General features: G+C 44.3%; 2 protein-coding genes and 2 non-coding genes across 5 annotated transcripts; 1 reads left to right on the top strand and 3 right to left on the bottom strand.

The window, feature by feature from the left end:
- Window positions 1-5: 5 nt before the first annotated feature.
- On the bottom strand, window positions 6-10,250 carry erp44 (endoplasmic reticulum protein 44). Its single transcript, XM_040165875.2, has 11 exons — window positions 10,088-10,250; window positions 7,652-7,724; window positions 6,892-6,931; window positions 6,483-6,598; window positions 5,586-5,770; window positions 5,387-5,502; window positions 5,139-5,313; window positions 4,799-4,910; window positions 4,556-4,697; window positions 2,187-2,289; window positions 6-2,088 (listed from the first exon to the last, which is right to left on the bottom strand). Exons 1-11 carry the CDS (start codon window positions 10,145-10,147, stop codon window positions 1,978-1,980), a joined length of 1,233 nt encoding a protein of 410 aa, XP_040021809.1. The 5' UTR covers window positions 10,148-10,250; the 3' UTR covers window positions 6-1,977.
- Window positions 10,226-27,682, top strand: invs (inversin). Of its 2 annotated transcripts, none has more exons than XM_040165866.2 (19): window positions 10,226-10,475; window positions 11,001-11,096; window positions 15,748-15,847; window positions 16,457-16,623; window positions 17,740-17,913; window positions 18,430-18,597; window positions 18,734-18,914; window positions 19,254-19,363; window positions 19,551-19,722; window positions 20,527-20,682; window positions 20,835-20,956; window positions 21,205-21,312; window positions 21,399-21,505; window positions 21,592-21,801; window positions 22,431-22,642; window positions 22,833-23,397; window positions 24,026-24,177; window positions 26,869-26,955; window positions 27,038-27,682. In XM_040165866.2, exons 2-19 carry the CDS (start codon window positions 11,094-11,096, stop codon window positions 27,151-27,153), a joined length of 2,910 nt encoding a protein of 969 aa, XP_040021800.1. In that variant the 5' UTR covers window positions 10,226-10,475; window positions 11,001-11,093; the 3' UTR covers window positions 27,154-27,682. The 2 variants fall into 2 exon arrangements, with proteins under 2 accessions (XP_040021800.1, XP_040021803.1); XM_040165869.2 differs by having other exon boundaries at window positions 10,349-10,475; window positions 16,460-16,623.
- trnat-ugu (transfer RNA threonine (anticodon UGU)) lies at window positions 24,783-24,854 on the bottom strand. Its single transcript has one exon. It is a non-coding gene; the product is annotated as a tRNA-Thr (tRNA).
- On the bottom strand, window positions 26,610-26,681 carry trnat-ugu (transfer RNA threonine (anticodon UGU)). Its single transcript has one exon. It is a non-coding gene; the product is annotated as a tRNA-Thr (tRNA).

The raw sequence follows: 27,682 nt of genomic DNA, 5'->3' as shown, positions 1-27,682 counted from the left end.
AACACATTCTGTAAAATGTTTTTTTAATTTACCCTTTCATTTATTTATTTTTTAACTCTTCTTCACGCCCCCTGTTGCTCTCCTGTATGTGGGCTGATATGTCACTATGCAGGCATCGGTCGGCCTCTACGGAGGGGCAGGGATGCACAGTACAAACTTAGCAATGGTTCCCCAAACTCTTAATAATCGGGCTTCTGCTTCTGGATTCATTCACACTCGGAGGATCTCAGAGAACAGGACTTGTACCAAAACCTCAAACACATATAAAGAGACAAAACCAGTTTTGAGAGAAGTTGTATAAAGTGGCCGACTGTAAATTTCCACCATACATCACACATACCTCCCACCTCCCACCCCCCCCCTCCCCTCCCGGCTCGGAAGGATAAAGTCTTTTCTCCCACAGCATGATGACACATTTGACAACAGGAAACAGGAAAAACAACACATGTCATGAATTAGGGAATATTTGAAAGTATATTGCACAACAAATTTCTTTCCCCATTTGATTCCTGGGAGCACAACGTTTAAAAATGTATCCAGCCCCCTTTGCCTTTTGAGATTTTACAGTGGTGGTGGAGATAATCAGCTTTAAGTAACTAACATCAAAATAAGATTCAGATTCTTGGGTTACACATCGTTACACAATTTCAAATAAATTCCCAATTGCACAACTTTTCATGTCCTTCAAGACAATAATTAAAAGAGGCACCTTTGGCAACAGTTACAGCCTTGGGTCTACATCAATAGGCCTGTAACAGGTCTACACATCTGGACATGAATTATTCCACATTCTTCTTTGAAATCCGGTGTAGTTTTAGTTTAATGTTAAGGATGGTAGACGTTTCTATACAGCTGTACGTTTGCACCAGGAAGCCGCCAAGGAGCCTCCACACACGATGGCGGCAGCTTGACGTTGCTCGCCGCTCGCTCCACCGGGCTTCCTGTTTGGATCATGTTCTTTTTTTTGTTTTGCTTTACTAAACACAATTTAGTATCGTGGCCATACGGCTCATTCGCTTTGACATTACAGTGTTTTCTCTTGATCCGGGTGAAAAATAAAATCCTAATTACATAAACTGTTCTTAAACCGTTAGGAATAAAAAGGTTGCAGGGGGCAATACTTTTTATAAGCACTATAACCAAGAACCATCTAGTACCAGGGAGAGAAGGGGTGCATCTCAACAGGGTGGAGTAGCTCAGACTCTTAATCTTCTGTGTCAAGTCATGTTTTAAAATGATGTCTGCTACAAAGTATTTCAAATTGTGTTGTTTTCTCTTCTTTCAGAATGTGTGTGTGCAAAAGATGTGGAGATAAAGCTCCTTCAAACTGTTATAAGTTACAAATTTACAAATGAATTAAACTAGAGTTGGTCATGTTGAGATGCGGCCATGCAGTCAGGGAGACAAAACAAGCGTCTCCCAGTGGACAAGCTGAACTCGACTAGCCACAGATAAGAACCGTACAACTGGAGTGAGGGAACAGCCCTGTAATTTGTCTTTACACAAAACCAGGTGATGTAAAAGAAAGGAATAAAATAAAGAAAACTCTGCATTTAATTTAGACCAACAATGAGACTCCCATGTAGCATAAACATATTTACAAGCTCCAAAAAAAAAAAAAAAAAAGTAAAAACACTTCTTTTGATGTCCTAATGCCCCTAACCCACACACACACGATTCCTTCTTTACCCCCCTCCGTTTGATCCAAAATAAAAACTGTACGTGAAAGAGTTATGAAAATATAGGTTATTCCAACATGGTTGTGTCGTGGACTGAACTCCCGTTCTTCTCCTTCTTCTTCTCCTTCCCCTTCATTCTCCTCCTCTTCCATAGATCTATCCCCTCAGTAAGGGTGTTGGGTGTTGCTGTTCTGTCCCGCTGCCTGTCCCAACCCTACCCCCCTTCCCCCCTCCCTCCCTCCCTCCCTGACCCTGGGGCACGGCATTGAGTCACAGGATCACTGGAAGGCTGCTGAGGTCACAGCTCGTCACGGTCCCGACTGAGGATGGTGTAGCGAGTCTCACTGGGCGCCAGCTTCTGGAACGAGCTGTCTGGAGGGCTGCTGGCCAATTCCCCTCCCGTCTCCTCCTGAGGGGGAAGAGTCAGAAACAAACAGTGTTCACGTGACGACGTAAAACCAACCTTCGGTGTCTCCGTACGGGCGCGTGCTGACGCTGCACTCAGACCTGTCCCGGCGTGCTGTCCGTGGGGTCGGGGCCGTGGTGAAACTCTCGGTGAAGCTTTCCAGAGTGGAGGTCCAGAACAAACTGTCTCAGCTTGCCGGGGATACTAGGAAGAAAAAAGGAAGGAAAAAAAAACACGCACACATTGGACAATCATGAAAGAAAATTTCCGTGTTCTTAATTATTTTTAAGCATATTTGTCTCATGATCACTTTCACGTGGGAACTATTTGGTTTCTACCAAACAACACCCGGCAACCAAATCACCAAGAAGGAGCATCTACTCAGTGTGACGAGCAGCTTGCGACAGCTCAAGATGAAAACATTAATGCTGTTCTCCTCGGCTGACCTGTGATGTTAGCTGGCTCAGCAGTGCTTGGCGAACGCAGCAGTGTTAATGCACTTTCTTGTTCTAACATGAGAGTGGGCACTGCGAGGTGTGCCCACTTATCAGTGTCGGGATTTCCGCAGCAGTTTTTCAAAACTACTTTTGGCACCACAAGTGCCAGTGCAACTGGCCACTGCAAGTGGATCTCTAGGCAGCTGCGAGCCGCAGGACTTTCCTTAACAGCTACTAAATGTAGAAGTACTAATGCTAAATGATGCCCAAAACAAAGAAAAACTATCTTAAAAAATGTTGGCCGTGGTGATGATGATGCAATGGGACCTGAATATTAAGTTGATTAAAGGTTAATCCTTTCTTTCTAATCTTCTAATCTAATCTTTTTTTTTTCAATTAAGTTGGGGAGAACGCAAAAATCTCCCCCATCGATATCTCTCTCTGCAACTCACACCAAACAATTTACATTGATAAATTGCGCGGTAGGTAAGCAGAACAAAAGTATGTATTTTTTATTTTGTGGTGAACTGTCTGGGTACGAAACACCAAACCTGCAATCAACGAAGGACCTAATCTGCATCCTGAAGAGAAGTAAAAGTATATGACAGTCGGGGGGGGGTGGAGGCTGGTGGAGGACAAAATGTCATGGTGACAGGAGGGTGCGACGAGGTCAGGTGTTCTTTTAAAGAGCTTCACCCTGGACGGCCACCTGCAAGTGGATCTCCAGGCAGCTGCGAGCCGCAGGACTTTCCTTAACAGCTACTAAATGTAGAAGTACTAATGCTAAATGATGCCCAAAACAAAGAAAAACTATCTTAAAAAATGTTGGCCGTGATGATGATGATGATGCAATGGGACCTGAATATTAAGTTGATTAAGGTTAATCTTTATGTTACAATACCATTCAGATCACATTAGGATTCGCAGCAGTTTTCTTCCCTTTATGAAGAGATTGAGTTCATCTGCACTTGTACAGGACAGGACTAAACCAGTCATGAATTTCATGACAACAACAAAATTTGTAACTCATGCGTGCCTCTCAATAGCAACTCTGTTCGGCGAAAGCATTCCAATAGCCCAAATTAAGAAATAAAGTTGACACGAGACGAAGCAGCTCGCGGCAGAGGACATCAGCCCCTGCGGACGTGTCTCTGAGCGGCATTAATCCATATCAACACGGTCCTGTCAAGTGTGCTTGTTAATGACAGGTCATGGGCTGTTGCTAACCATGTGTGTCAGAGCAGCATGCAGACATGCACGCAAACACACACATACATGTATGTGTGCATGTCTTTAATATATATATATATATATATATATATATACACTGTGCTAATGTAATAACAAGCTGTGTGCCCCATGCAGGGTTGATGTGATGTAATTAGGTTGTGGAGGGCTGGTCAGTCCTCAGGGCTTCTGTCTAGCTGATCAAACTCTGATTGGGGACTGGGGGAGGCCGAGAGGTGGGGGGCCGAATAAATAAGATTAAATTAGATTGGACTGGATTAGTTTAGCACTTATTGCACGTGCCAAATCATGTCACATTAGCTCCGGTGTCATGGCCCATTCATAAAAGACAGATTTTAGGAGGTGTGACATTTCAACTGTTGTTGAGTGCATAGTGGATTATGGTGTGTGTGTGTGTGTGTGTGTGGTTGGTGAATGAAATCAGGTTAATTTAGGGAGATCTTGTTATGAACATTTTCATATACGGTTAAAAAAATGTTCAAAAGATTGCTAAATATATCAGACTAATCTGACATGTGGGTGATTATTTGTTAATTATGGCTGCATTTATGGTTTTCACTTAGTGTCTTTTTTGCATGAAAAAAAACCCAGGCCCTATTTTTTAAAATATTTTTGTAAATGTTTAAAAAGGAAAGTGCACACAGAGTTGCAAAAAAAATAGGTACAAGCATTGTTCAAAAGGACAACACAATAAAATAATTTAGCAGAGAGTGATAATATGCATGTTTAAGGGCCATAATGCTGCACACATACAGTTCATTTTAAAAGGGAAAAGTGGCACTTACTTGAGGTCTTTAAAGTCGGGATAGACATACATGTGTCTGAATGAGTCGATAGCAATGACGGGACAATCGGCAGGAGTTTTCTGGATATGGAGCAGAGGATGACGGAACTTCTCACAGTCTGCGTGCAGGAAGTTTATAGACCCTGGAGAATGGGACACCAACGTTATGAACACTTCTGCACACAAAGCCATTTGGCTTATGAGTAATGACGGGAACGAAATGCCACAAAACACAAGGCCTCACCTTTCTCGCTGATGAGCTGGCGAGCTACTTCATGCTGGAACTTCTCCAAACTCTCGGTGTCTTCTTTAACATGGAATAAAATGAGGAAAGGGATTCCTTCTTCCGTCAGCTCCTGAAAGAATACAAATACGCACAATGACAAATAGAGTCAGGGACTTTCCGGGTCTCAGCTGACGGACTACTCTCACATTGGTAAATACCCCCAGGCTGTTTTTTGGGGTAAATACTCTTAATGTACATCTGGTTATTCAGATTTGCACGTTTAGTATTGTATAATAAGAAGAAAGGTCAAGCAGACAGACCTCTATAAAAAAAATGTTTTTTTAAAAGAGTCACAAACCTCTCCATTTTCAAAGGTGATCTCCCTGACCAGAGGGACACACTTGTCCTGGGTCCAGGCATAGGTCAGATCAAAATTGCTAAGGGAGCCAAGGTAGACCATGTCAGGGACGCTCTCCCCCACAGGCTTGTAGATGACATTGTCTCCACTGAAGCGTTCAGCCTCAGATACGGCTCTATAGTAATGGAAGGAAATGTTCAGACAAACGGCAACTGAAGAACTTAAATCTAAAATAAATAGGATCTCACCCAAAGGCAGCCAAGAACGTGCAGTCATCACGAAGTATGTTGGCGACTTTTTCAAAAGCGTGGTAGTTATCAGAGTCCCTTTTTTCGAAGAAAGCGATGACATTTCTCTTGCTCCTCTGTGGAATAGGAAATTATACCGTTTCTTTTCCATAAAGATGTAGCATCTGCAATGTTTTTGTAAACCGTGTGTGTCACTCACATCAAGAGTTTTAACCTCCTCCATCGAGTTAATCTCTTTCACTGGGTCGACCTGCTGCTGGCGGATGAAGTCAGCGATGGCCGCCACCGACCTCTGACCCCTGTACTCCCTCTTCATCATCATCCCATTGCGAAACAACTTCAGCGTTGGGTACTTGGTGATGCGGTAGCGCTGGGCTATGTCCGCTGCGCAGCAAGACAGGGGAGACGGCAGGAGAAGATGGACAAATCATTGATGAAGAGGAAGAAGCCGAGTACAAACACATGGCGATGCCTGGATGAGGGGCGGCGCAGCGACAGAGACGGCAGTCAAACCGCAGTCTGAAAACAGTGCCTTCAGTCAGCTCTGAGGTCTGATCTCCAACATGAAAGCTGCCCCCTGCTAAGAGTAAATACTCTCTGTACACACACTGAATGAGGGTGTGTGTGTGCGTGTGGCAGGTGTCAATCTCCCCGCGGGGGGTCTCTAAGCCTCTCTTCTTCACAGGAAGCAGCAGTTTTGTCATTAGTCTTCAAACAGTTTGCAGGTCATCAATAATTCTCTTTAATTTGCTTTATCTCAAAAGGCTGAGGCAAGTTTATGTTTCAGTGCTTTGGTGTCTAGGACATCTAGGTGTACATATATGCATCAAATATAGTAAGAGTGTGTGTATGTGTGTTTCTTTTCACCATTAACATCCAATCCCCACCTCCTGCATATCAGATTCATTATTTTATGTAAAGAAAACACAAGTTTAAGCTTCAAAGTTGCTTGTTATTTACAAAATAAAGGCTTTGGTTTCCCAAATAAATGGTATGGCTCTGATGCGTTAGGCACGTCTCATTATTTGTATGTTATAAGGCGAGTCATTATAAAGTAATCCATACGCGTTACATGTTTAGATGCAAGCAAACTCACAATGTTGGTCACAGTCGACACGGGCAAACACCACCTGCTTGGTTTCAGGGAACTCCTCCCTCACTATGTTAGATGACTCCTCAAAGATTGGATGGAGCATCTGACTGAACCTGCACCTGTAAAGCAGAAGTGGGTGAGAGGTCCAAACAATTTCTATAATTTGAAAGTAAAATATATATTTATCAATTAGACTGAATGTTGGCAAATTGTGTTTGCCTCTGACAATCCATCAATGAATTAGATCAAATGAGAATAAAAAGGCACACAATGTAAAAATCACCAAAATCTCTGCTTTTTTTGAAAAAGTGAGCATCATAAGCAAAGCTCATTTGGACATTGATAACATTCAAAGAGAGAGAGAGAGAGAGAGAGAGAGAGAGAGAGAGAGAGAAAGAATAAACACACTTACCAGTCTGCATAGAAATTGACTAACGCCACCCCAGCATTGTCTGAAAGTAAAACAAAACAGAATAAAATAGAAGCCTCTACATCAACAAATAGACTGATAAATGTACATTACCAGTCAAACATTGACAAATTTTCTCGTACGAAAAGAATTACATCTCTTAGTTTTAGTCAACGTCTCTTTTTCTCTTCACACAAACTGTTTACCTGCATTTAACCAAAGCATCCAAGAGCAGAATATTGTCCTGTTCTCTTCTGCGGCCAACAAACAGACTAACATAGTGGTCTGAAAATGTTATGTTAGTTTTTATCAAAGGGAAGATACAATACGATCTCGAAAATAAAATCTCTTAAAGACGAGAGAGGAAACAACAGTTCTAAATGAATAAGTATTTAATTATTAGTTTGATATTTTGAAACATACTCTGTTTCCTTTCCAAGTACTAGATTCAAGCGAAAGAAATAGAAGAAAATTAAAAGATTCAACTTGTTTCCTTGCCTTTTTGCAAGCCAAAGCCTAGTTTATACTCTGTGCACACGCCAGGAAACTCCATAATGACAGCCGGCGCGTGGGGCCTGTTGGCTCCGCACGTTGTCGGGGCTTTGGTTGGGCAACTCTGACATTTTTTAAATTGGCACGCCCTGTCAACTGACTTTTATGTATTAACTGCTGCGCTCATGTTTGCAGCTCGCGTTTTGGTGCCGTAGCGTTTGCTGTGCCACTAAACGCAGACTATAAAAAAGCTTAAATTGTGATGCCTTACTTAGGATGTCATCAATGTTGCCCGAGTCCAGACTGGTGATTTCTGCTGGTGCAGGAGTAGAAAGGCCCATCACCTACAGGCACAGGGAGAGATAGACCAATAAAACATGAAAACCCATGCATGATGGTCAAGACACCTATGTGGTTGAGTGAAGAAAATATTCTGAAGACACTACACTGAGCTAACAGGAGATTTTAGGTATTGCCAGAGGAAAATTCACAACAAAAAAAACATTTAAGTTGAGATGCAATTTAAAATGCCATTTTTCATCCCTCTGAGATCACATCAGTGGTCATATTGTGCACACATTTCAAACGGTATGCGTAAAAGTTGTATACAAGTGTATTTCAATATAAAAATTCCATCATCTTTTAAAAAAAACTAAGCATGTAGTGTAATTACGCTACATTCTATTCCACTTTTTACCAGTTCAATCAAATGCGCAGAATTTTATCTAAAAACCCAATAACTGTATACTGTGCAAATATTCTGTTTCAATGAAGAAAAGTTAAAGCACAGAAGCTTAAGACACTAACTTCCCCAAAACACAAAACAAGGAAGCAGCATTCATTTTGCATTAGCTATCTTATTGTTATTTTATGTAATTTATGACATCCACCTAGTTGCATTCATATTCTTTCAGTCACGCCACTAATGAGAATGCTATAAAACAATGATACTGACACCATCTTGTTTTGGCTAGACATTTTGTCTGACAACTCAGACATTATATAACATTAACTAGAATTATGGTCAATATAATTATACTATTTTAAGTAGTAATCCTACAGCCATAATTGTTTCCTTTCAGGGAAAAAAAACACGTTCGCCAGCGTTGTTGAAATGCTGATTGCCAAATGAAAAAAGGAATTTGAAGACTGAATTAAATATATATTTTCTAAATGCCCCATGTTTAACAATTCAAACGTTACAAAGGAAGCCCAAAGACTAACTATTATAAAAAAAAAGTATTTTAGTAAATTATTAAATTATTTCTGAATCACCATGACACCAACTGCACCTATTTAACATAAGCCACACAAGTGTACTGTAACATGTACAATTGCAATGTCTTAAAAGTATGTCTATACTATCTTTTTTATCTGCTGTGTGATCTTTACTGACTCCAGTTCCTCTTCAAACAGAATATATGACAGTTGTCATCGTTGAGGCTATGACAAACAAACACTATTGGTTTTAAGGAAGGCTGCACATTTTCAAACTGAAATAACCAGAACTGGCCACCTGCTGTTTTGTATAAACTTAAGATGTAATTGATTGTTTGCTCACACATAAACCAATATTCGGAGTTTAGCGGTCACTGTCCTTCCCCTTGTTTAGAGTTGTTTAAGTTTCCTCACGTAAAATAAGGGCTCATTTTGATCTGTTGTCAATTGTGTCGGAGACAAAATGACTAATATATTTTTAGTTAATGCATGTATCTGTGCATGCATTAAAAGTTAGCATACGGATGAGTGTCAGCAATTACTCAATTTCAACAATGGTTTCTGCAAATAATCATGTTCATGAACTAACCATTTAATAAACAGTACTCATATTGACAACACTTAAGATGACAAAGATGCGCACTAAAATGAAACGTCACAGTTACTGGGGTTGGACAGATAAAGACAGTTCTCTGCAACTCGGGGAGAAGTTTTAAGTCTTCATTTCAGGCCCAAAAGCTCACCAGAGCGGAAAAGCCACATTACATCTAGTTCCGGGTTTTCAGCCAATAAGAATGAGCCACAACAGAGGAATTCTCCAACCGGCGAGCACCATTCAGAGAGCCCTACAGTCCATGACAGATTCACACAATAAACGTGTAACGTTTTACGCGTACAATAACAAATAGACCCCTTCAAAAACGGCCACAAACCAATGCACACATTTTACAAAACATGCTAGCAAATGGCCATTATCTCTCCGCTGTCAATATGTGGAAACATCCGATGCGAGGCCGATACTTTATTTCTACTCAACAAAGTTAGCAAGAAGTCCAACATACGCCTATTTCTTAAACTTGGATTTGACGGTCTGTAATGCGATTAACATCACGAATATACAATAGCAATATTGGCTTGTTATTAACGTTACAGATTACATCACTCAGCACTACTGGTTAAGTTGACATTGCAGCTGGATAACTTGATTAACGTTAGCTACGAGAGTCGTTTGGTAAAACCCAGTCAAAGGGTCCTCTCGATGAACGTGATAAACACCCACGCTTCCAGAAGCGAGTGGGCTGGCTCACTGGTCTCCTGAGCCACTATGAAAGTCACGTAACATGCCAGAAGAGGCTCATCGGTTAGCTAGCAGCTAACTGTCCAGCGCCAGGCTAACTGGCGTCACTTAAGCTAGCTTACCCGTAGCTGGCTATTCTAGCAAGAACACAGTATTTCATTCATATTCCAAGGCTGAGATACGAATGCTTACCAGTAGTGCGACCGCGAAGAAGCGGATGTCGAGAGAGGGAGATAATGCTGGCAGGTTCATTGTATAGTTTAGTTGTTGGAGGTGGTGGTGTTGAATCTTGCCAGTTAGTCTCGACGCTGCTCTAGACCACAGACGGAAGTCGACGGCGAACAGATCTCACAGTGACCACGGAAACGCTAGTACACTTCCTGGTAGAGCTTAGCTTTGTGGGTAATGTAGTATTTGAACTCGCAGAACAGCAGAAGTGAGCGAAGAGCCAAACTTCAATCATGGTGGTGTATTACTTTACGAAACTAATGGGAGTTGTAGTGTTTTGCTGCCCATACGTTGGCATTTTAACGGGAGTACTTAGAAGAAGATTTCCATCTAAGGGGAAGGAAATCAAACGGTAAATATATCACGGACAAAGAAGAAGTGGCAAGGACAAGTTACAAGAATGCTCAGTTACTCAGTTTATTCAATGTCACATGTTTGTTCTCCTGTGTATCTTTAGCTCGCTTGTGAATAGCTGATTTCTCTTGAGTAAGGGGGGAGTTGCATGATCATGCTTCACTTTGGGTAGTAGTACACCGTTCGACCTATTTTCTACCAAATTTTCTACCAAATCTAGCAAGAGTTGTTTCCTAGAACGACACTTTGTTTTAAACTGTTTTAGATACATCCATGCTCTTCTATGGAAAACCCCCTGCAAATGTCCTAAACCCAGAAATGTACGTGTGTGGCCGCTGCTGCTGCTTTATCAAACCCAGACGCCGCAGCCCAACAGCCCGTTACTGAAACAAAATGTCATCGCACCTCCGATGAAACGACTGGTTAACAGCAGATCCCAGCACCAGCGATATGCTGGCTGTCGTTTGTGGAAACAGGTGGGCTCGTCTCAGTATGTGAGTGATCCTCTTCTCTTGCCCCGCAGGAGCCCGGATCAGGGCAGGTAGGGGACCTGGACGTGCGTCCACACCCTCCAAAGATGCTCTGAGCTGAGGAACATCTGCCCCTCAACGCGGCTATGGTGAGAATCCAACACACACAGAGCTGCTAAGCATACTTAATATTTAAGGTGTATAAATAAATAGTTTTATCTTCTGTGGTTATTGGGCTCATCTGTTTTGTTCTCTCTCCTGTACTACCAGTTTGTAATTCTCTCTCTAGAGTAAAACCATTGAGACTATGTGGGGCAAACCTAATTGTGTGTGTTGGAACAGCGTAATTGTTAAGGAGATTAAGACGGAATGTTGAATTGAATCCCAGCATTAATATTTTATGGGTTAAAGCTGTCCATAGGGGGTTCACAGTGTGTTAGCAACTCGCAGATGGAGTCAGAGGAGGATTTCTCTCTCTTCCTGTCTGAATATCAGGTTTGGAAAGAGAATCAGCATGTCTTTCTACCTAAGTTGGTATGCTGGAAAGGAAATAAGCTTCTTAATATCCCCCAAAAGATTCTTTCAGTACTGTTACATATATCACACTATATGTCGAGGTAGGAAAAAAACACTTGTTGAGTTGTTGATGTTTCTGGAAAGGCAAAGTTAGTTTTCTTTAAAGAGAAAATAAAGAAAAAGAAGCTAATCCTTACTTATTTGAGAAGCCTTAAGAAGCAACTGACTTATTATCTAATAATTAATTTATGTTTTTAGGTTAGTCTTATGGTTTATAACCTTACATGTATACTTTGTGAGGTGACCTTGTCGCGATCACTCTAAAGGCACATGCACCCTCACCGCTCTCCCTGCACTTTGATTGCATCACTATCCTTTTCTGTTTTCGCCATCTTTTTCCATTTTGCATTGCTTCCATTGATTTTTCTGTTTGTTTTTCCAGCTGATTATGTCCCTGTACTCTTATTCGCCGGTGGGCAAATTGCTCTCTGCGCTTTAATTGGACATTTAATTAGATCACAGTTTTAGTTCAATTAGACTCAGAGGTGTTGGTGTAAAAGGGGTTTGGAGGAGAGAAGAGGAAAAAGTCCCCGAGCTGGTCTCTGTCTCCCCCACCCCCACCCTTCTCCACACTCTTTTCACTCATTTTCTTCCTCTGTCTTTTTCTGTCCGGCTTGCAGTCTCTCGCTCCCCTCCCTCCTGAGGGCGGCTCATTAGTGATATAATGGGATGACGCAAAACACACAGCTCCCATAACTCTTGGAGCGTCTCAAGCAGTGTCTGGACCACACACACGCAAGGTGACAGAGACTTTATCCGCTCGCCGTAGCAGTTTCCTTTAGAAATCTTGCTCTCCTTGCCCCTCTCTCTTTTGGTACTGAAGCTGTGGATGAGTAGGCATTGGCATTTTGTGGCAGAAGCTGAGGTGTTATTAGGATCTTTGATTAATCTCCAGCACCGCCTGACGGCGTCCCAGTCACAGTATAATCGACCAGCCCACACAAACATGAACGACGTGCTGGGCAGAACCCTATTGACGCAGGGTGAGTGCTCCGGTGTGAGATCACTATACCTAATGAGACCGAGATAAGCCTCATTACCGCCAGCACTCATTTACATGCCAGTCAAATGCCGGGCTGCTCTGCATCTGTTTTAGCTCCCCGACCGCTCGGCCCTCGTCTCCCTTTTGTTGTCATAGTTCTCGCACAGAGCACTGACTCCGAGCGTAAACAACGCGGTACCCCAGTGGCTCAAAACACATGGGCAAAGTGTAAACACACACACCCAGTTGTATATAGATATGCACACACTTGCGCTCAGAGAAGGTCCTCGGAGAACACAAGCCAATCTCTGTGTCCCTCGAGCAGTCCCAGACATCACCTTCCGCTCTGACTCCCCAGTTACCTCCACCTGCAGGAGAAAGATAGTGGACTAACTATGCCCCACACGCTACACACTCACACATCCTACACCACATAGTTGCACTAATAATTTGCATGTTTTCTCTCTATATCTGTCCATGTATAGACGTGTGTGTGTGTGTGTGTGTGTGGAAGAGCGCAGGCAGCAGGCAGGGGTGTTGAAGCCACAGGCTCCACTACCTGACACCCGTGGCTGTGAGATTGACAGCTGTGGTCCCGCCTAATTGCATTACTCTCCCAGGTGATTGGCCCGCACCCTGGGGGCTCATTTGTCAGGATGCATTGTGGTAATGATGTAAATTAGCAGATCTAAGTGTCACTCAGCCTTCTTGCCCCCTGCTGATTGGCTCTGCTGTGCCCCAGGGCCCAACCCCCAGCTGAGGGATCCAGCTCATTGGTCCTCAGGGAAGCAGGAAGTCCCCTAGAAATAGAGCTTTACCGATAGGGCATCCCTGTGGACTGATATTCTCCTTCCTCCCACCTCTTTACCTGTCCTTCAAAACCCATGGACCCTTCCCTGCAGCCTTTATCTCCTATCTAAGTTGATAGATGAATACACATACAGAGGGATTCTGGTGGTATAGGGACCCATGACAGCCCCGTGTAAGAGCCCAAACACACTCGGTCATAGCTGTGTAAGCTAAAGATACGTGGCTATGAAAGTGTGTGTGTGTCTAGAATTGAAATAAAGGCCAAAGACTCCAGGCTCGGCTCCCCACTGCTTTCCCAGCATGCAGTGCCTATGTCCTCTATCAAAATCAGACGCCTCCATATTGAAAGACAGCCAGAGAAATACATATACAAACACACTGAACGCGAATATAGACACACTGCCTCAATGGCATCGTGTGTGTGTGTGCGCGCAAGGAGGCAGCGGTACGTATAACTGCACTCCTGTAGTGTTGCTGAAAGGTTTCGTGGGAGTTTCTGGATTCTTTGTTAAAATCACCGCAGTTATATGAGGCCGAATATGAATAAGACTAAATAATGTCAGCATCAGCATGAATCAATACTTATACAGATGCACACTCACTTGGTCGGGACCTCGGCCCGTGATCAATAGTTTGCTCTGAGCTATTGTCTTCATATTAACAAGTGGAGTGCTCCCTGAGGAACAAGTATGAATGGCTAAATGAGACCACTCCAAACCTCTCAACAGGACCTGGTGTTGTTTTTACACCCTCCTTTGTTTGATTTCAGAAGCCTTTTTAGCCACATTTGGATGCACTGTAGGTGTTTCCAAAACACACTCAAGTCCTCATGGACCTCTAATTGCGCTATGAATGTCCCTCACATAGATTAAAATATTGACATGTGTCCCTCATGTCAGGGTTTCTTCATCTAAGATTATTCATAAATCAATTCACATTTTTATTGTGGCACCTGGAGCTTTCATATTGACTCCAGAAATGCCGAAAAAGATCAAAATAAGTCAACAAGAGCTTGAGAAAAGCGCAGAACGATCTGGCAAGATTGGAAAGATGTAAAGTGGAAATCTGTCATCTGTTAAAATCATGATATTACTCTTTTTGAACTGTGCCCGTGTATCTCTGCATATGTTAGATATTACTATTAGCAGTGTGTGTGTGTGTGTGTGCACACACGGATTACTGACTGACTAATCATGGTGAATTAGTGATGTTTGTGGTTGTTTTTAGTGTAGCCCCTGTAAATACTCTCTCTCACGGAAAATAACTTCCCGTGACGTGGCACATGTGCCAAACTTCCACACACACCCGACGCTCACAAACACCTTCATGTGCCGCACCTAAACCACCCTCCTTTACGTGCACATAGACCTACTTTGCAGTAAATGTATTAAACTGACTAACCAGCATTAGTCCCCGCCACTACTCGACGGAGCGTGAGAAAGCGGCGGGCATGATGGGTAACTGCCATGCTGGCACGCAGTGTCTACACGCTTTGTGAGGTGAGGGAAGCGAGACGGCGATTAAGGAGGGAAGGACGGATGACACTGCCGTCTTCCGTCCTCCCGTTAGATCTTTCCGTTTTTTTGTCAGCAAGATTCAAAAAGTTTTTAAGACTGCGGCCGAGGTAGTCAGCCTGCCTGTATCAACGTTTCCTATTAGTTGTGCTGAATAAAACCGACCGTAGAGAATCTGAACTATTTGTGTGACCGATAATGAAAATGTCTCGAAGAAATCTCAGACTGTGGCGTGAGTTTGTGCCTCCAGCGTTTATGTGTTTAGGGCCAATAATTGATTTCTGTGTTGTGCCCCGCAGGCCTTGTCCCACATCTCTAAACCCCCGCAAGCCCTCCCCTCCCCCCCACACACACACAGCAAGGCATGCTGCAGTATTAATGAGACATGAATAAGACATGAAGAGAGACCCCCCTCTTACACGCTCACATAGGGTCCCCCCCCCCTCCCCAGCTGCTTCCTGTCTGCAGATTACCCAGCTTTCACTGGGCTCCGGTTAAGTGGGGCCAGGAAGAGATTTAGCCCCCTCAGCAGGAGCAAACACACATACACTCACAAGCGCACACATACTGTGTGTAAGAACACAGGACAGTATTTTATTGTGTGGTTGACTGCCTCTATCGCTTCCATCTATTGAATCAAGTTCAAACAATCAGGCAAAATTGTAAATAGTGTTTGTGTATGTGAAAGATATATTTAAGAAAAAAAAAAATATATATATATTCTTTTTTAAATATATTTTCTTTATATGTGGTGATTGGGAAGGATTTTGAAACGAGCATTAGGCATTTAAACATGGCTTATTGTTTTATTATGCATGAACGGCGTAAGTGTACTTCTGTCCAGTTTACTGAACGGTAAAGAGCCGGTCTAGCCTGAACGGCTGATGAGTTTTGACCTTCTATATGTTTGTGTTGCAGGCCTCAGCAACATCCAGCCCGGGACCCGCGTCTCTGGGCTCTCAGGTTCATGCCGCAGCTGTCAACGGAGATCGGAGTGCTCTCCTCAAACTCATCACAGGTAGGCAATCAGGTTTAATCTCTATAGTAACTGCATCACATAGGTAGGAGCTCAGAGCCATCGCCTTAAAAGCACAGGGTTCAACTCCCATTAATTAGTGGGAATTTCTTTCTCTGTTGATTACTATTAGGTGCGTTTCTTTACTTAGAGTGCAGGGAAAGCCGCAGCAGCGGGTGCGAGCACAGATTACTGCAGAGCAGGTGGTCGGGTCAGCATGGATGCTGGTACCGTGGTCCATCAGCTGAAGGGATGGTCTGCCCTTCTGCGAGAGTGCCGCTATTATCTGAACATGCGGCCATGATGATATTTATAACCCTCAATATTTGAGTCTTCCTCGGGCATGGAATACAAATTTGCCAAATGTAAAAATAACAGCTTTCAATGCAAATGCAATTGCTCTGACCCTCTTGGTTATATCAGTGTTATATCACTTCCTTATTGCTTAAGGTGGAAGTGGAATTCCTATTAAAAAACAGAATTTAAGTACAAGGAGTCACCTTTTAAAACCATTTGTTTTTTGTGTATTACATCACAAGTCACACAATTGTGCTTAAATGACATGAATCTCTATCCTCTCGCCCTCTGTCTTAAACTGTGCCGTGTGTGTAGCAGACCCGTTGCTGCGGGACCGCGAGGACCAGTTTGGCCGGACCCCTTTGATGTACTGCGTGCTGGCCGACCGACTAGATTGTGCAGAGATTCTGCTGAAGGCCGGAGCCACTGTTAACAAGACCGACCAGAGCCAGCGCGCCGCTCTGCACCTCGCCGCGCAGAAGGTTTGGACATCCACAAACACAAACACCGACACAGACATACACACACAAATGTTGCACTGTAACACATATGTCAGCCCTTTTGAATGGCGCAAAGTCGATGTAGTTAATTCCTAATAATTGCTATGTGGGTGGATATATAAAGATGTAATGAATATGAAGACAAAGTTTGAGCGGAACAGAGAGAAATTGAGACCATGAGCTCCAGTATTCCTAGAGTGCCCTCTAGTGGCTTTAGCTATGGCTTTAGGGGTTATGGGGTGAAAATCAACTGAAAGGAAATCCAGCCACACAAACCCTTCATCCGTAACTTTCACATACGCATAGTCTGATAAATATAGATTCATTCTGCACGGATAAGGCCCTGTTTCACTACGATTTTGGCAAGTAAATCTTATGCAACAAGAGCCGTTTAATGTAATTCCCGTCTACATAAGTCCAGACTGAGGAAAAATCAAAAGAGACTATAATAATGAGACAGGGTGGCCTGTTGCCTCCTCAGGGACGTAGCTGGGAAACAGTGGGATATGGTACTAATATATGTCCTTATAACTCATTTATTTATTGGTGGCTTCTTTTATTGGAAGGCACTGATTCAGGATCATCATCTCATTGAAGAGAGGGAGGTGTTAATAGGTTATTGGGGTCTATCCCATGGTTGGAGTGTGTGTGGGTGTGTGTGTGTTAGGGGGTGGTAGTGATGGGAAGACCTGTCTCTTTGACATCTGATCAATAAATGGCTGAGACAGGGAGAGAGGCCAGGGATTACCGATCTAATTGGACTGAGAATAGTGAGAACAGGAACAGACACACACACACACACACACACACACACACACACAGTCTAGATGCAGTCTAGATGCATGCTCACACACAAGATAGATCCGTCAGACTGTGGCGTTGTGGTCACAGGACGGCAAATATACTAAACACACTCAACCGCGTTCGCGGTGTTGCACAATACATCACCCAGCGAGCCCAAAACTGAGGGTGATTTGGAGGGTAAGACGCTGTTTACTGTTTAACAGCTCATCACAGAAGCAGGAGGAGGGAAGATGGATGACCTGCGGATTGAACCAGCCACAGCTGAAAGCCTTGATTTTGTGTTTTGTGTCGCAGGGGAATGTGCGCTTCCTGAAGTTGCTGCTGTCCAGGCGCGCTAACTGGCTGCAGAAAGATTTGGAGGAGATCACCCCGCTCCACCTGGCCACCCGGCACCCATCCCCAAAAGCCCTCGGCCTGCTGCTCAAACACATTGGACCTGGAGAGGTTGACACACAAGACAAGAACAAGGTACTACAGTATAGAGACACACAAGTCGTTGGAAGGCTGACCAATAACCTGCAAAGAGATCCGCGAATGACCCAAAGATGGTTCCTTTGAAGCTGCAGGAATTTGAGGTTGTACAAACATAAACAACGAGTTGACAGTTTAACAATCTGTGGCTTTGTCCAGAGTTACGCTAATAAGACCACAAATACACAAACAGTCTCCTTTGTCTGTCGGGGCCGCCGTGTGTTTGACATCAGTAGTTTGTTCTGTAATAATCCAATATGCATCATTGTGTCAGATGACAGTGGTTTACAAAATCTCAGAATAGCTCAGTATGCCGCAATATCTAAGTTACAATCTCAGCTCACTGCTGGGTCTTCAATAAGAGCTTTGTGTAGCTCAAAGCCCTCATCTTTTCTGTCTTTTTTTAACGTAAATGGAAACGTCAAACGTGGTGTTACAACAGCCTCCTCTGTGCTGAGCTCTATTCATCATCTGTGGTTGTTCCTTTTCATCTCCCACTTCTTCTCTGTGCAGCAAACTGCTCTGCACTGGTCTGCGTTTTATAACCGGCCGGAACACGTTCGCCTTCTGATCAAGCACGATTCCAACATCGGCATCCCGGACAGCGAGGGAAAGATCCCTCTGCACTGGGCAGCGCACAGTCAGGAGCCCAGCGCTACACAGACTGTCCGCTGCATACTGGTACACACTATTGTGCGCACACACACTTCAGTGATCTGCCATCGTCATTCTTCATCCTCAGCCGTCATTCTGCATGTCTTTTTCTTTCCTGTGTGTGTGTGTGTGTGTGTGTGTGTGTGTGTGCGCCTATGAGAAGGAAGCTGCTCCCACTGAATCCCTGTTGAACTGGCAGGACTATGAAGGCCGAACGCCCCTGCACTTTGCCGTTGCCGACGGTAACGAGGCAGTGGTGGAGGTGCTGACGTCTTACGAGGGTTGTAATGTGACCGCTTATGATAACCTCTTCAGAACGCCGCTGCACTGGGCAGCTCTGCTCGGTGAGTGAACACACATCCTGTTTTATATATTTTTTTAAATAAAACAAGATAAATTTGTGAATATATTGGCTGGCCTTACTAACATGCCAAGGTAAGGTGGCAAATTGCAAACACTATACCTGCTTAACATTAGCTCAGGGAAGAGGTTTCAATATTGACACTTGACTTTGTTAGTAAGTTTTTTTTAAGAGTTTCTAACGAGTGAAATGAAAAAACAACGTTGATAAGAAAAAGAAGCCTTTGTGTTGAGAGTTGGGCCTTTTGTCCAGCTCTTCACTGTATATGTTGATCTGTGACACACACACACATCCCGTTTATGTCAGCATTCTATTTTTTCAGGCCATGCCAGAATTGTCCACCTACTGTTGGAGAGAAACACATCAGGCACTATTCCCTCAGACAGCCAAGGAGCCACACCTCTGCACTACGGGGCTCAGAGCAACAACGCAGTGAGTTGCACACAAACTCACGCACACAGCTGGGAACCTGCTGAGTCAGCATCATACCCGTTTATCCAAAATACACCATTGTGGATAATTAAAGGGAGCTGTCTCACCCTGTATGTTCAGTATCCTTGTTGTGTCCAATGAACAAAACTACTGTACAGCAATATTGTCCATCCGCGTGTGTCTGCAGGAGACAGTGGGCGTGTTTCTGTCCCACCCGTCTGTGAAGGATGAACCCGATCTGGAGGGGAGGACGGCCTTCATGTGGGCTGCTGGGAAGGGCAGCGATGATGTCATCCGCACCATGCTGTCCCTCACCCCTCACATTGACATCAACATGGCCGACAAGTATGGAGGCACCGGTGAGCCCCTGAGAAACAGGAGGGGCGACTGAGGCTCCTGTAAATCCACCACTCTTCCTCATACATCTGTCCAATTTCAGGGCATGGCGACATACAAACACACACACTTTCCTTCTACCGTTTGTCTTCTCCAGAGTGTGGGCTGCTGCTTGTTTTAGGCTAGGGGTGATGATGTCACAGGGGATTCCCCCGAAATTGCTAAAGAGACAACGAGACTAAAGGAGAGAGGGAAGTGAGACTGTCTGCAAAATTAGCCCCCTCAATAGACTCCCACTACTGCCAGCGCTGTCCTCTGACACACACACACACACACACACACACAAATGCTCACCAACGCAGACTATGCGACTAAACTGCCACGCTCTAACCCCCAGGGCTGTTTGGACGTATTGTCGCCATAGCGATAGCCCCTCTGCTCTGCCAGGCAGTCGTTGTTGATGCATGCATAACATGCATCGGTTGAGTCATCCTAATGAACGGTGTGCAGGGCAGTGGAGCTGACTGGTGCCCAGATCCCTTCCATGCACTTGGCTCCAGTCTGTGCGATCTGGGGATTGAAGAGGGAGGGGGGAGGTGGTGTTGAATGGTTAGCCACCAGCTTAAGTGAATTGCTCCTCATTAAGTCTCTCAGTTTAACCCGCAATTGACGAGGCTTTAGCCACAGCCCAGAGCGGAGCTGCAGTCAAGTGAACAGAGAAAACGCAACGGGAGAAGCAGTTGTCCCGAGGGTGTTTACTGCCCAGTTAAGAGTCAGAATGTTTTTTTTATTTTTATGTTTCTGAGTGTGTCTATGTGTTCGAACAGCACTCCATGCGGCCTCCTTGTCAGGCCACGTGAGCACAGTGAAGCTTCTGTTGGAGAGGGGAGCGATGGTCGACTCTCTGGATGTGATGAAACACACGCCGCTGTTTCGGGCTTGCGAGATGGGACACAGAGATGTCATACTGACGCTCATCCAAGGTTGGTGTGGATGGGACATAAGTATGAGTGTTCCGATTATCTGCTCCCCTGAGTGTTCCTTTTCTATCTTATTATTTAACAGACATGAGTGTGTCGCCCACCAGTCTTTTAAGTGTCTCACCTTGATTGAACTGTGAATGCAACAAATGCAGGTTCTGCGAGTGTGGATCTGGTGGACGTGGACGGTCACACCGCTCTGCATTGGGCTGCACTGGGAGGGAATGCGGAGGTCTGTCAAATACTGATGGAGAATGGGATTAGTCCCAATGTACAGGTATGAATGCACACCCTCTGAGCATTATCCACAACAAAGTACTACCCCAATTTGAGGAGATTTACGTGTGTGTGTACATATATATATATATATATATATATATATATATATATATTTATTTATTTATTTAAGTATAATAAATGTAGGAATTATCTCCTCCTCCACACTGCTTTAAGAGCAGTCATTAATCCTGATGTACTCCTTACTCATTTAATCGTATCTGACGTTATCTGTCCTCTCCTGAGCAGGACCAGGCGGGACGGACTCCTCTGCAGTGCGCCGCTTATGGCGGCTACATCACCTGCATGGCTGTTCTCATGGAGACCAACGCTGATCCGAACATACAGGACAAGGAGGTTGAGACCTACTCCTACATGTGAGCTACGCCGAGCTTTGACACACTATTATATTTTGAACGGGTGCTCTTCTTACGCGTGCACAGGGGCGGACCGCTCTCCATTGGTCTTGTAACAATGGCTACCTGGACGCTGTGAAACTGCTGCTGGGCTACAATTCCTTTCCTAATCACATGGAGCACACTGAAGAGAGGTGAGGACCCAGTGAGGAAGGAGGAACTGGAGGCGACGGGTGTGGAAGTGGGGTAACGTATGAAGTGTGGTGTTTCTTTTGTGCAGGTACACCCCTCTGGACTACGCTCTGCTGGGGGGACACAGTGAGGTGACTCAGTACATGCTGGAGCATGGAGCCCTGTCCATCGCAGCCATCCAGGACATCGCCGCTGCCTCCATCCAGGCGGTGTACAAAGGCTACACCGTCCGCAAGGCCTTCCGGGAGAGAAAGCAGCTCCTCATGAGGCATGAGCAGCTGCGCAAGGAGACCGCAAAGTGAGGGATGAGAAAACACAGAGTCACACATGCACCGAAGCCTTAGTTGTTGATTCCATTTCCTTACGATGCTCGGGATTGTTTTAAAACTCTTGTAGACATCCCTCGCTTTGTCACAAAATACCTTTTTGTGCATGATATTTGCATTCAAAGGGTTCATCACTCACTATCGGTCTCGTTCCTCTTCATCTTCTCCCTCAGATAGGGACAAACACTCTGTCCATCTATCTTTCTCACTGTCGTCTCTGCACACACATATGTCTTCACGCTGTCTCTTTCTCTTTGGGCTTGTTCTTATTTTGTCATTTGCTCACCGGCTCACCTTCAGTCTGTCTCACACAATACTTCTGAGTGGCAAGTATTTTTTTTTCCGTTTTTCAAGCAGGCAGTTTTATTGAGTTTTATTTTTTCAGATGTTTTTAACTAAATATTTTTGCCTTCTTATCAGATGGTTTTGCAGATTAAATAGTCTGTGACCGAACTTTTTATGTCTACACAAGTTGCATCCAAAAAATTCTACATGCTTGCTGCCTGGATCATGTGATGTTTTTCAGACTAAACGGTCAGCCACGCTTTTATATATTTATATATATATATGTATATATCCAACCGCTTTTCTTTGTGTTTAGGAAACGAGAGGAAGAACAGCGGAGGAGGAAAGCTGTGCAGCAAGTCTCAGTGGCCTCTGCAGAGAAACGGAGGGTCCCTGTGGTGAGAGCAGAGCAGGAAAAGCTCCCCTTAGTGAACATTATAGAGGACTTATCCATGAATGACTCAGTGGTGGAGTCAAAGAAATCATCCAAAGCTGAAAGAGCTAAGACCAAAGAGGAGAGACTCAAAGGTACAAATGTGCAGAGGAAATTGCTATCATAGAACTACAGGGCAGTAATGCTATTAGAGGCTAATACATCTGTTTTTTATCCCTATTTCAGAGTGTATTGCCTATTTAAACAAGGAGTCATGTTGATTACAAATATATATAAATACATTTCATATAATTATGTTTTTTCATTTTCTTCTTCTCCAACCAGCCCACAAGAGCAGATCCTCCAGAAGAGGGAAAGCAGCTGAAGCACACAAGGTTGCTGATGCTTCGAGCCGCCACCGTCATGTGACCGTTGACACTGCGCCCGCTGCTCTCCAGACCACCAGACTGAATGAACTCCTCTCCCCGGTCAGCTGCGGCCAGCCGCCCGGCCTCACGCCTGGCCCCCTCACCATGCCCAAAGTCAGGGAACGACCTTCCTCAAACACGTTCCTCCTTTCCACGTGTGTTGCGGTGACGGACAAAACGCTACTAGAGAAGAGAGACGCTCACGTGACTGCGCATGCGGCCCGCGGAGAGGCCGATGCTCTCGGCGCTCCGCGAAAGCCCAGGACCCATAAGGAGCAGACTTCAGAAAAGGCCGCCGCCAAAGATGGAACTCACATTCCCCCGTTGAGAAGCGGCTCATTTTTAGACCACAAAGGCCCGTCGAGAAAGACTCAGTCCGCCACGCACGCGCCCGTCTCCTCACGCGCACACAGGGAACACAACAAAGAGCAGCGCCGGAGGAGGAACGAGGCTGCACGCGTCATCCAGGCCGCTTGGCGCAGGTGAGTTCCCGTGCGTGTGCTTGTGTGCGCGCGCGCGCTTGTGGTCGTACCTCGTTCAGTAGCTGAAGCCTCTCTGGCTGTGGGAGAGGAGGCCGTACCATGTGGTGCCCACATGTGCGCCCGCTCTCACGTACATGGCAACCCGTTCGCTTCTCTCGTGCAAGCCCCACCCCTCCCCCCAATTGTTGGTCTGGATGCTATCAACATCAACACTTGAGCAGTTAGAGGGAGAGCGTGGGAGACGGGTGAGACAAGGAGGCCAGGGACAGACGAGCTATAATCTAGAGCGTTCGTACTGGTTTAACAAGAGGCTAAAAGTTCAGCCGTGCTACTCTAATCGCTACCAGCAGCCGCTTTGTGCTTTTCTCTCGCTCCTACATACTCTTGTTTCTCTTAAGAGGTTGCCAGTCCGCCACAGGAGGTCCTCTGTTTCCATTCAGTTTCACGATTATATTCTGTGTGCGCTGCCTATTAACTGCCTTTAAATAAATGTAGTTTACTTTGTTTATGCTTAGTGAGTCTTAGTGTTAAGACTTGCCAGCTTTTCAACCTTTGAACACAGTCTAGAATTGTTTTTATTGAATCCCGTGCCTGCTTACTTTGCCCACGCACGGGTGCGTGTCTGCAGGTTCCACGCTTGCAGGCGGGGAGAGGTACGGGCCTGTGAGAAGGTGGAGTCAAATTATTCAAACCAGGCCCACACCAGGAGGAAGATGGAAGTCCAAACTCAACCCAACAAACTGTCGGCGAGTAAAAGCTCAGTGCTGCAAAGCATCTACGGTGAGATCATTGCTTTTTGCTTCTTTCAAACTTTGTGCTGAAGAAGATGCGATGACCCGGATTAAATGGGCCATTTGTGTACCCTATCAGCAATTACAGACGGTCCTTGAGAGTGGTGTTGCAATTTGTATATCTGGTGATAGTAATTTATCAGAATGATGGCACACTGTTTGGAAATAGAGAAGTCCTTATTCTAACACAATGCGTCACTGTTTCCATGAGCCGTACAAATTTGCAGGTCAAAATTGAACAAATGTGAACTCAGAGTTGGACTCCGTCAGATCCGGCTGGAGCATTAAATTAAAAAACTCATGACAATGAATTCATCCTTTGTTTGATAGATGTTTGAGATTAATTTGGGAAAATCTGAGTTCCACAGACAACTGAGATCTTCAACCAAAAAAAGGAGTTACTAAGAAAAGATTGTGTGTGTGTGTGTGTGTGTGTGTATATATATATATATATGCTTTTTGATGGGATAAACATTCTTTTAATTTTAATGCGGCAGAATAAAAAATAATTTCATCATACTGAACATGAAAAAATAATTAACTACTTTGAGTTGTTTATTTGTACCCACAAATTGTACAAAACAAACAAAAAGTAGGCTCCAATGAGGATTGAACTCATGACCCCTGGTTTACAAGACCAGTGCTCTGCCACTGAGCTATAGAGCCCATGTGTTAGTGTGTGCTTCAGTTTGTGTATATAAAGACAATACCCTGCACAACCAAAGCTGTGTGACTGGTTTAACCAGTTACAGGAGTGTCTGGGCTTTGTTATGCAGCACCAGTTGAATGCTGATAAATGAAAATCTAAATGAAGATTTCCAAACGTTGTCCCTGTGGCTAGATGGTTGAAAGGATAAGGATGCTGAGAAGTACTTGACGACGACTGTGGCCTCACGTCTTTTTATGGGACCGTCTAATGGATTTTTGTCAGAATAAGTGCAACAACAGCAGTTTTCTAACAGACACTTTGGAAACCGTAGCTTCCGGACCGCATGGTAATTCCCACGTGGGGGAACAGAAGAAGCCTGAAATCAGGATGTTTGATAAAACGGTCGGGAACGTGGTGTCGGTGACAAACTCATTGGAACAGGAACCCATGTAAATGTCTGGGTGACGCTTCAATCGGCAGACCGGGGCAGTTTCTGCCTGGTGTCCTGTGTGGAACCTCTGGTAGAGCAGACAGGCCTGACCTTCATCGCACATCACTAGGTGATGATGGGAGAACGGGCAGGAACCTTTCTGCGCCAAAACATTCACACGTGCATGCCGCCGCCGCTCACCGACGGACGGACAGAGCCCACTAACGCGGTTTGCCCCTCCCTCACCTCACCTCCCTCCCTCCCCTCCCTCCCCTCTTCGCTCTCTGACAGTCCTGGCACTGTGAAAAGTTCAGAGCTGTCAGGGGGAATGTCAGACGACTGCGTAGAGCCGTCAGCTGAACGCACACAGAAACCCCGACATGGTGCAACCCCACACAACACACACATACGCACACAGACCTGCACTTCTTTTTTGGTGTTCATTTGTTATGCTGAGAAGTCGGGCTTTTGACACAACTCGACTGGGTCACACTGTTCCATTAATCCTTAATTGCCTGTTAATTATTATCTCAAATGTAAATAAAATAACTCAGTCGCAGATATGCCGTGTGCACGTTTGATTGGTTTGTTGATTAGAGGAATGGTAAGAGGAGACGCTACAAGCTGAAAGATTGAAGGATTTTACAAATGTATATCACCATAAAACATCCCCTGTTGATTATCTGCACTAAAGACTAGTACTTGTGTAGTTTTCTTAAATCTTTTGTTTAAATAAGCAAATCAGGCGTTATGTTGCACACATTTCCAAAAATAGTTAACATTGGATGAAACCAAGTTAAAAGAAGTTTCATTTTGTTCACATTAGTTTTTACCACAGTATTTTGTGTATCTTGTTACATAAATGAGAAAATACTGTCATCATCCATAAAAAAGGTACATGTTTCTAGGAATAAGAGGTCAGATATCATTATAGGTTTGATGCATAAACAAACCCAAAATAAATGGTAAGACAAACTTTGAAGATGTTTTGTATAAATATTTCAGGTGAATAACTTGACCAAAGAATGCCACCATGACATATCCCAATTGATTAATAACAATTCAATTGTTTTTTTCGCATGTTTTTTTAAACGTGTTTAAAATGCAGATCAGGTTAAATCTAAAGCTAACTTCTGGTGAATTAAGGCAATATTTATTTTCTTTCCATTAAAAGACAAAATAGACAAATTCCACAATTTATCCACCCAATTGTGTTTTTGGCCGTTGTGTCTTCCATTAAAAACCACAGAACTCTTCCAGCATGAGATATGCCACGTCAATAAAACAGTGAAGCTTTTTATAACTTTTTTTATAGTGTGACTACTAAATTCTTCAAAAAAGTAGGCTCCAATGAGGATTGAACTCATGACCCCTGGTTTACAAGACCAGTGCTCTGCCACTGAGCTATAGAGCCTGTTGAAGGGGGATGTTCCCAATTACATAGTTGAAGACAACACCCTGAGCAGTTTTAGGTTCAGGCCATTGTTAGCCCAATATGTTCAAGGTGTGTCCTGAGCTTCGTTTTGCAGCTGCTTGAATGCATAAACTGTTCACGTGACCGAAATGAATGTATGCAAACATTTTCCTTGACTGTCCTCCAGGCAACTCTATGGCCAGACGAGGACCTTCTCTTCAGAGCTCTCAGTCTCAGCTGCTGCTGGACATGTCCTTACGCCCACAGAGCCAGCGTAAGTCCACCAAAGTCCACAAACACACACTTTCAATGAAGTGAAAGTCTCTGAAGAGGGGTTTTTTGTGCTTATTTTACAGTGAGCAGTATTGACTGCGTGCACCTGACTGACGTTGTGAATCAAGCCAAGCAGTACTCTTACCACCTGAGACCACATAGTGCGGGACAAGGGACCAGAGGCCGGGGTAAACACTGACCCCCCCCCTCCCACACACACGTTTTCTCAGCTGGCTAGCGGCCTTACTTCTATAGAATTACTTTACACATCGTTCGCTCAATGTGCCAAGCTTTCTAAAATTAAGCCATATGACATCAGAGCCATGACCTCACAGGGTGGGGTTAAGTCTACAGAAACAGTGTGTGTGAAACATAACCTTTCATCCATTGTGAGAGGAACACATACACACACGCCATCTCCCTCGTTCTCCATCGCTCTCGCACACACACTGAGATAACCTTTCCTCCTGTTCTGGAGAATGAGGCAGTCTATCAACAGCCGGTCATAGAGATAGCCCACCTGCAGCCATGGACACACACACACAGTTACTCTCTATATAACAGTCTCTTAAGTGCTTTCCGTCTCAAGACGTATTTCTTAACTATACCCTTTGTATTTACTTAAATATGCACAAAATGATCATCTTGTGTAATTTTAGAAGTGCCAGATTTTTCTTCTTCTTTTTCTATTGTATAATAAATTAAATAAAATTGACACAAAACGCAAA

Source organism: Gasterosteus aculeatus, chromosome 20 (genome assembly GCF_964276395.1).
Source record: "Gasterosteus aculeatus chromosome 20, fGasAcu3.hap1.1, whole genome shotgun sequence".
Classification (NCBI taxonomy): domain Eukaryota; kingdom Metazoa; phylum Chordata; class Actinopteri; order Perciformes; family Gasterosteidae; genus Gasterosteus; species Gasterosteus aculeatus.
Note: the sequence above shows the minus strand (reverse complement) of the source record. Positions and strands in the feature narration are given on the sequence as shown.

Coding starts and splice junctions, on each gene's coding strand:
- invs (XM_040165866.2), top strand. Junction 15,848..16,456: donor TCTCCTCAAACTCATCACAG/GTAGGCAATCAG, acceptor CCGTGTGTGTAG/CAGACCCGTTGCTGCGGGAC. Junction 18,915..19,253: donor GCACTGGGCAGCTCTGCTCG/GTGAGTGAACAC, acceptor CTATTTTTTCAG/GCCATGCCAGAATTGTCCAC.
- erp44 (XM_040165875.2), bottom strand. CDS start 10,147: ATGAACCTGCCAGCATTATCTCCCTCTCTCGACATCCGCTTCTTCGCG. Junction 6,599..6,891: donor GTCAATTTCTATGCAGACTG/GTAAGTGTGTTT, acceptor TCTGCTTTACAG/GTGCAGGTTCAGTCAGATGC. Junction 2,290..4,555: donor CCCGACTTTAAAGACCTCAA/GTAAGTGCCACT, acceptor TTTTCTTCCTAG/TATCCCCGGCAAGCTGAGAC.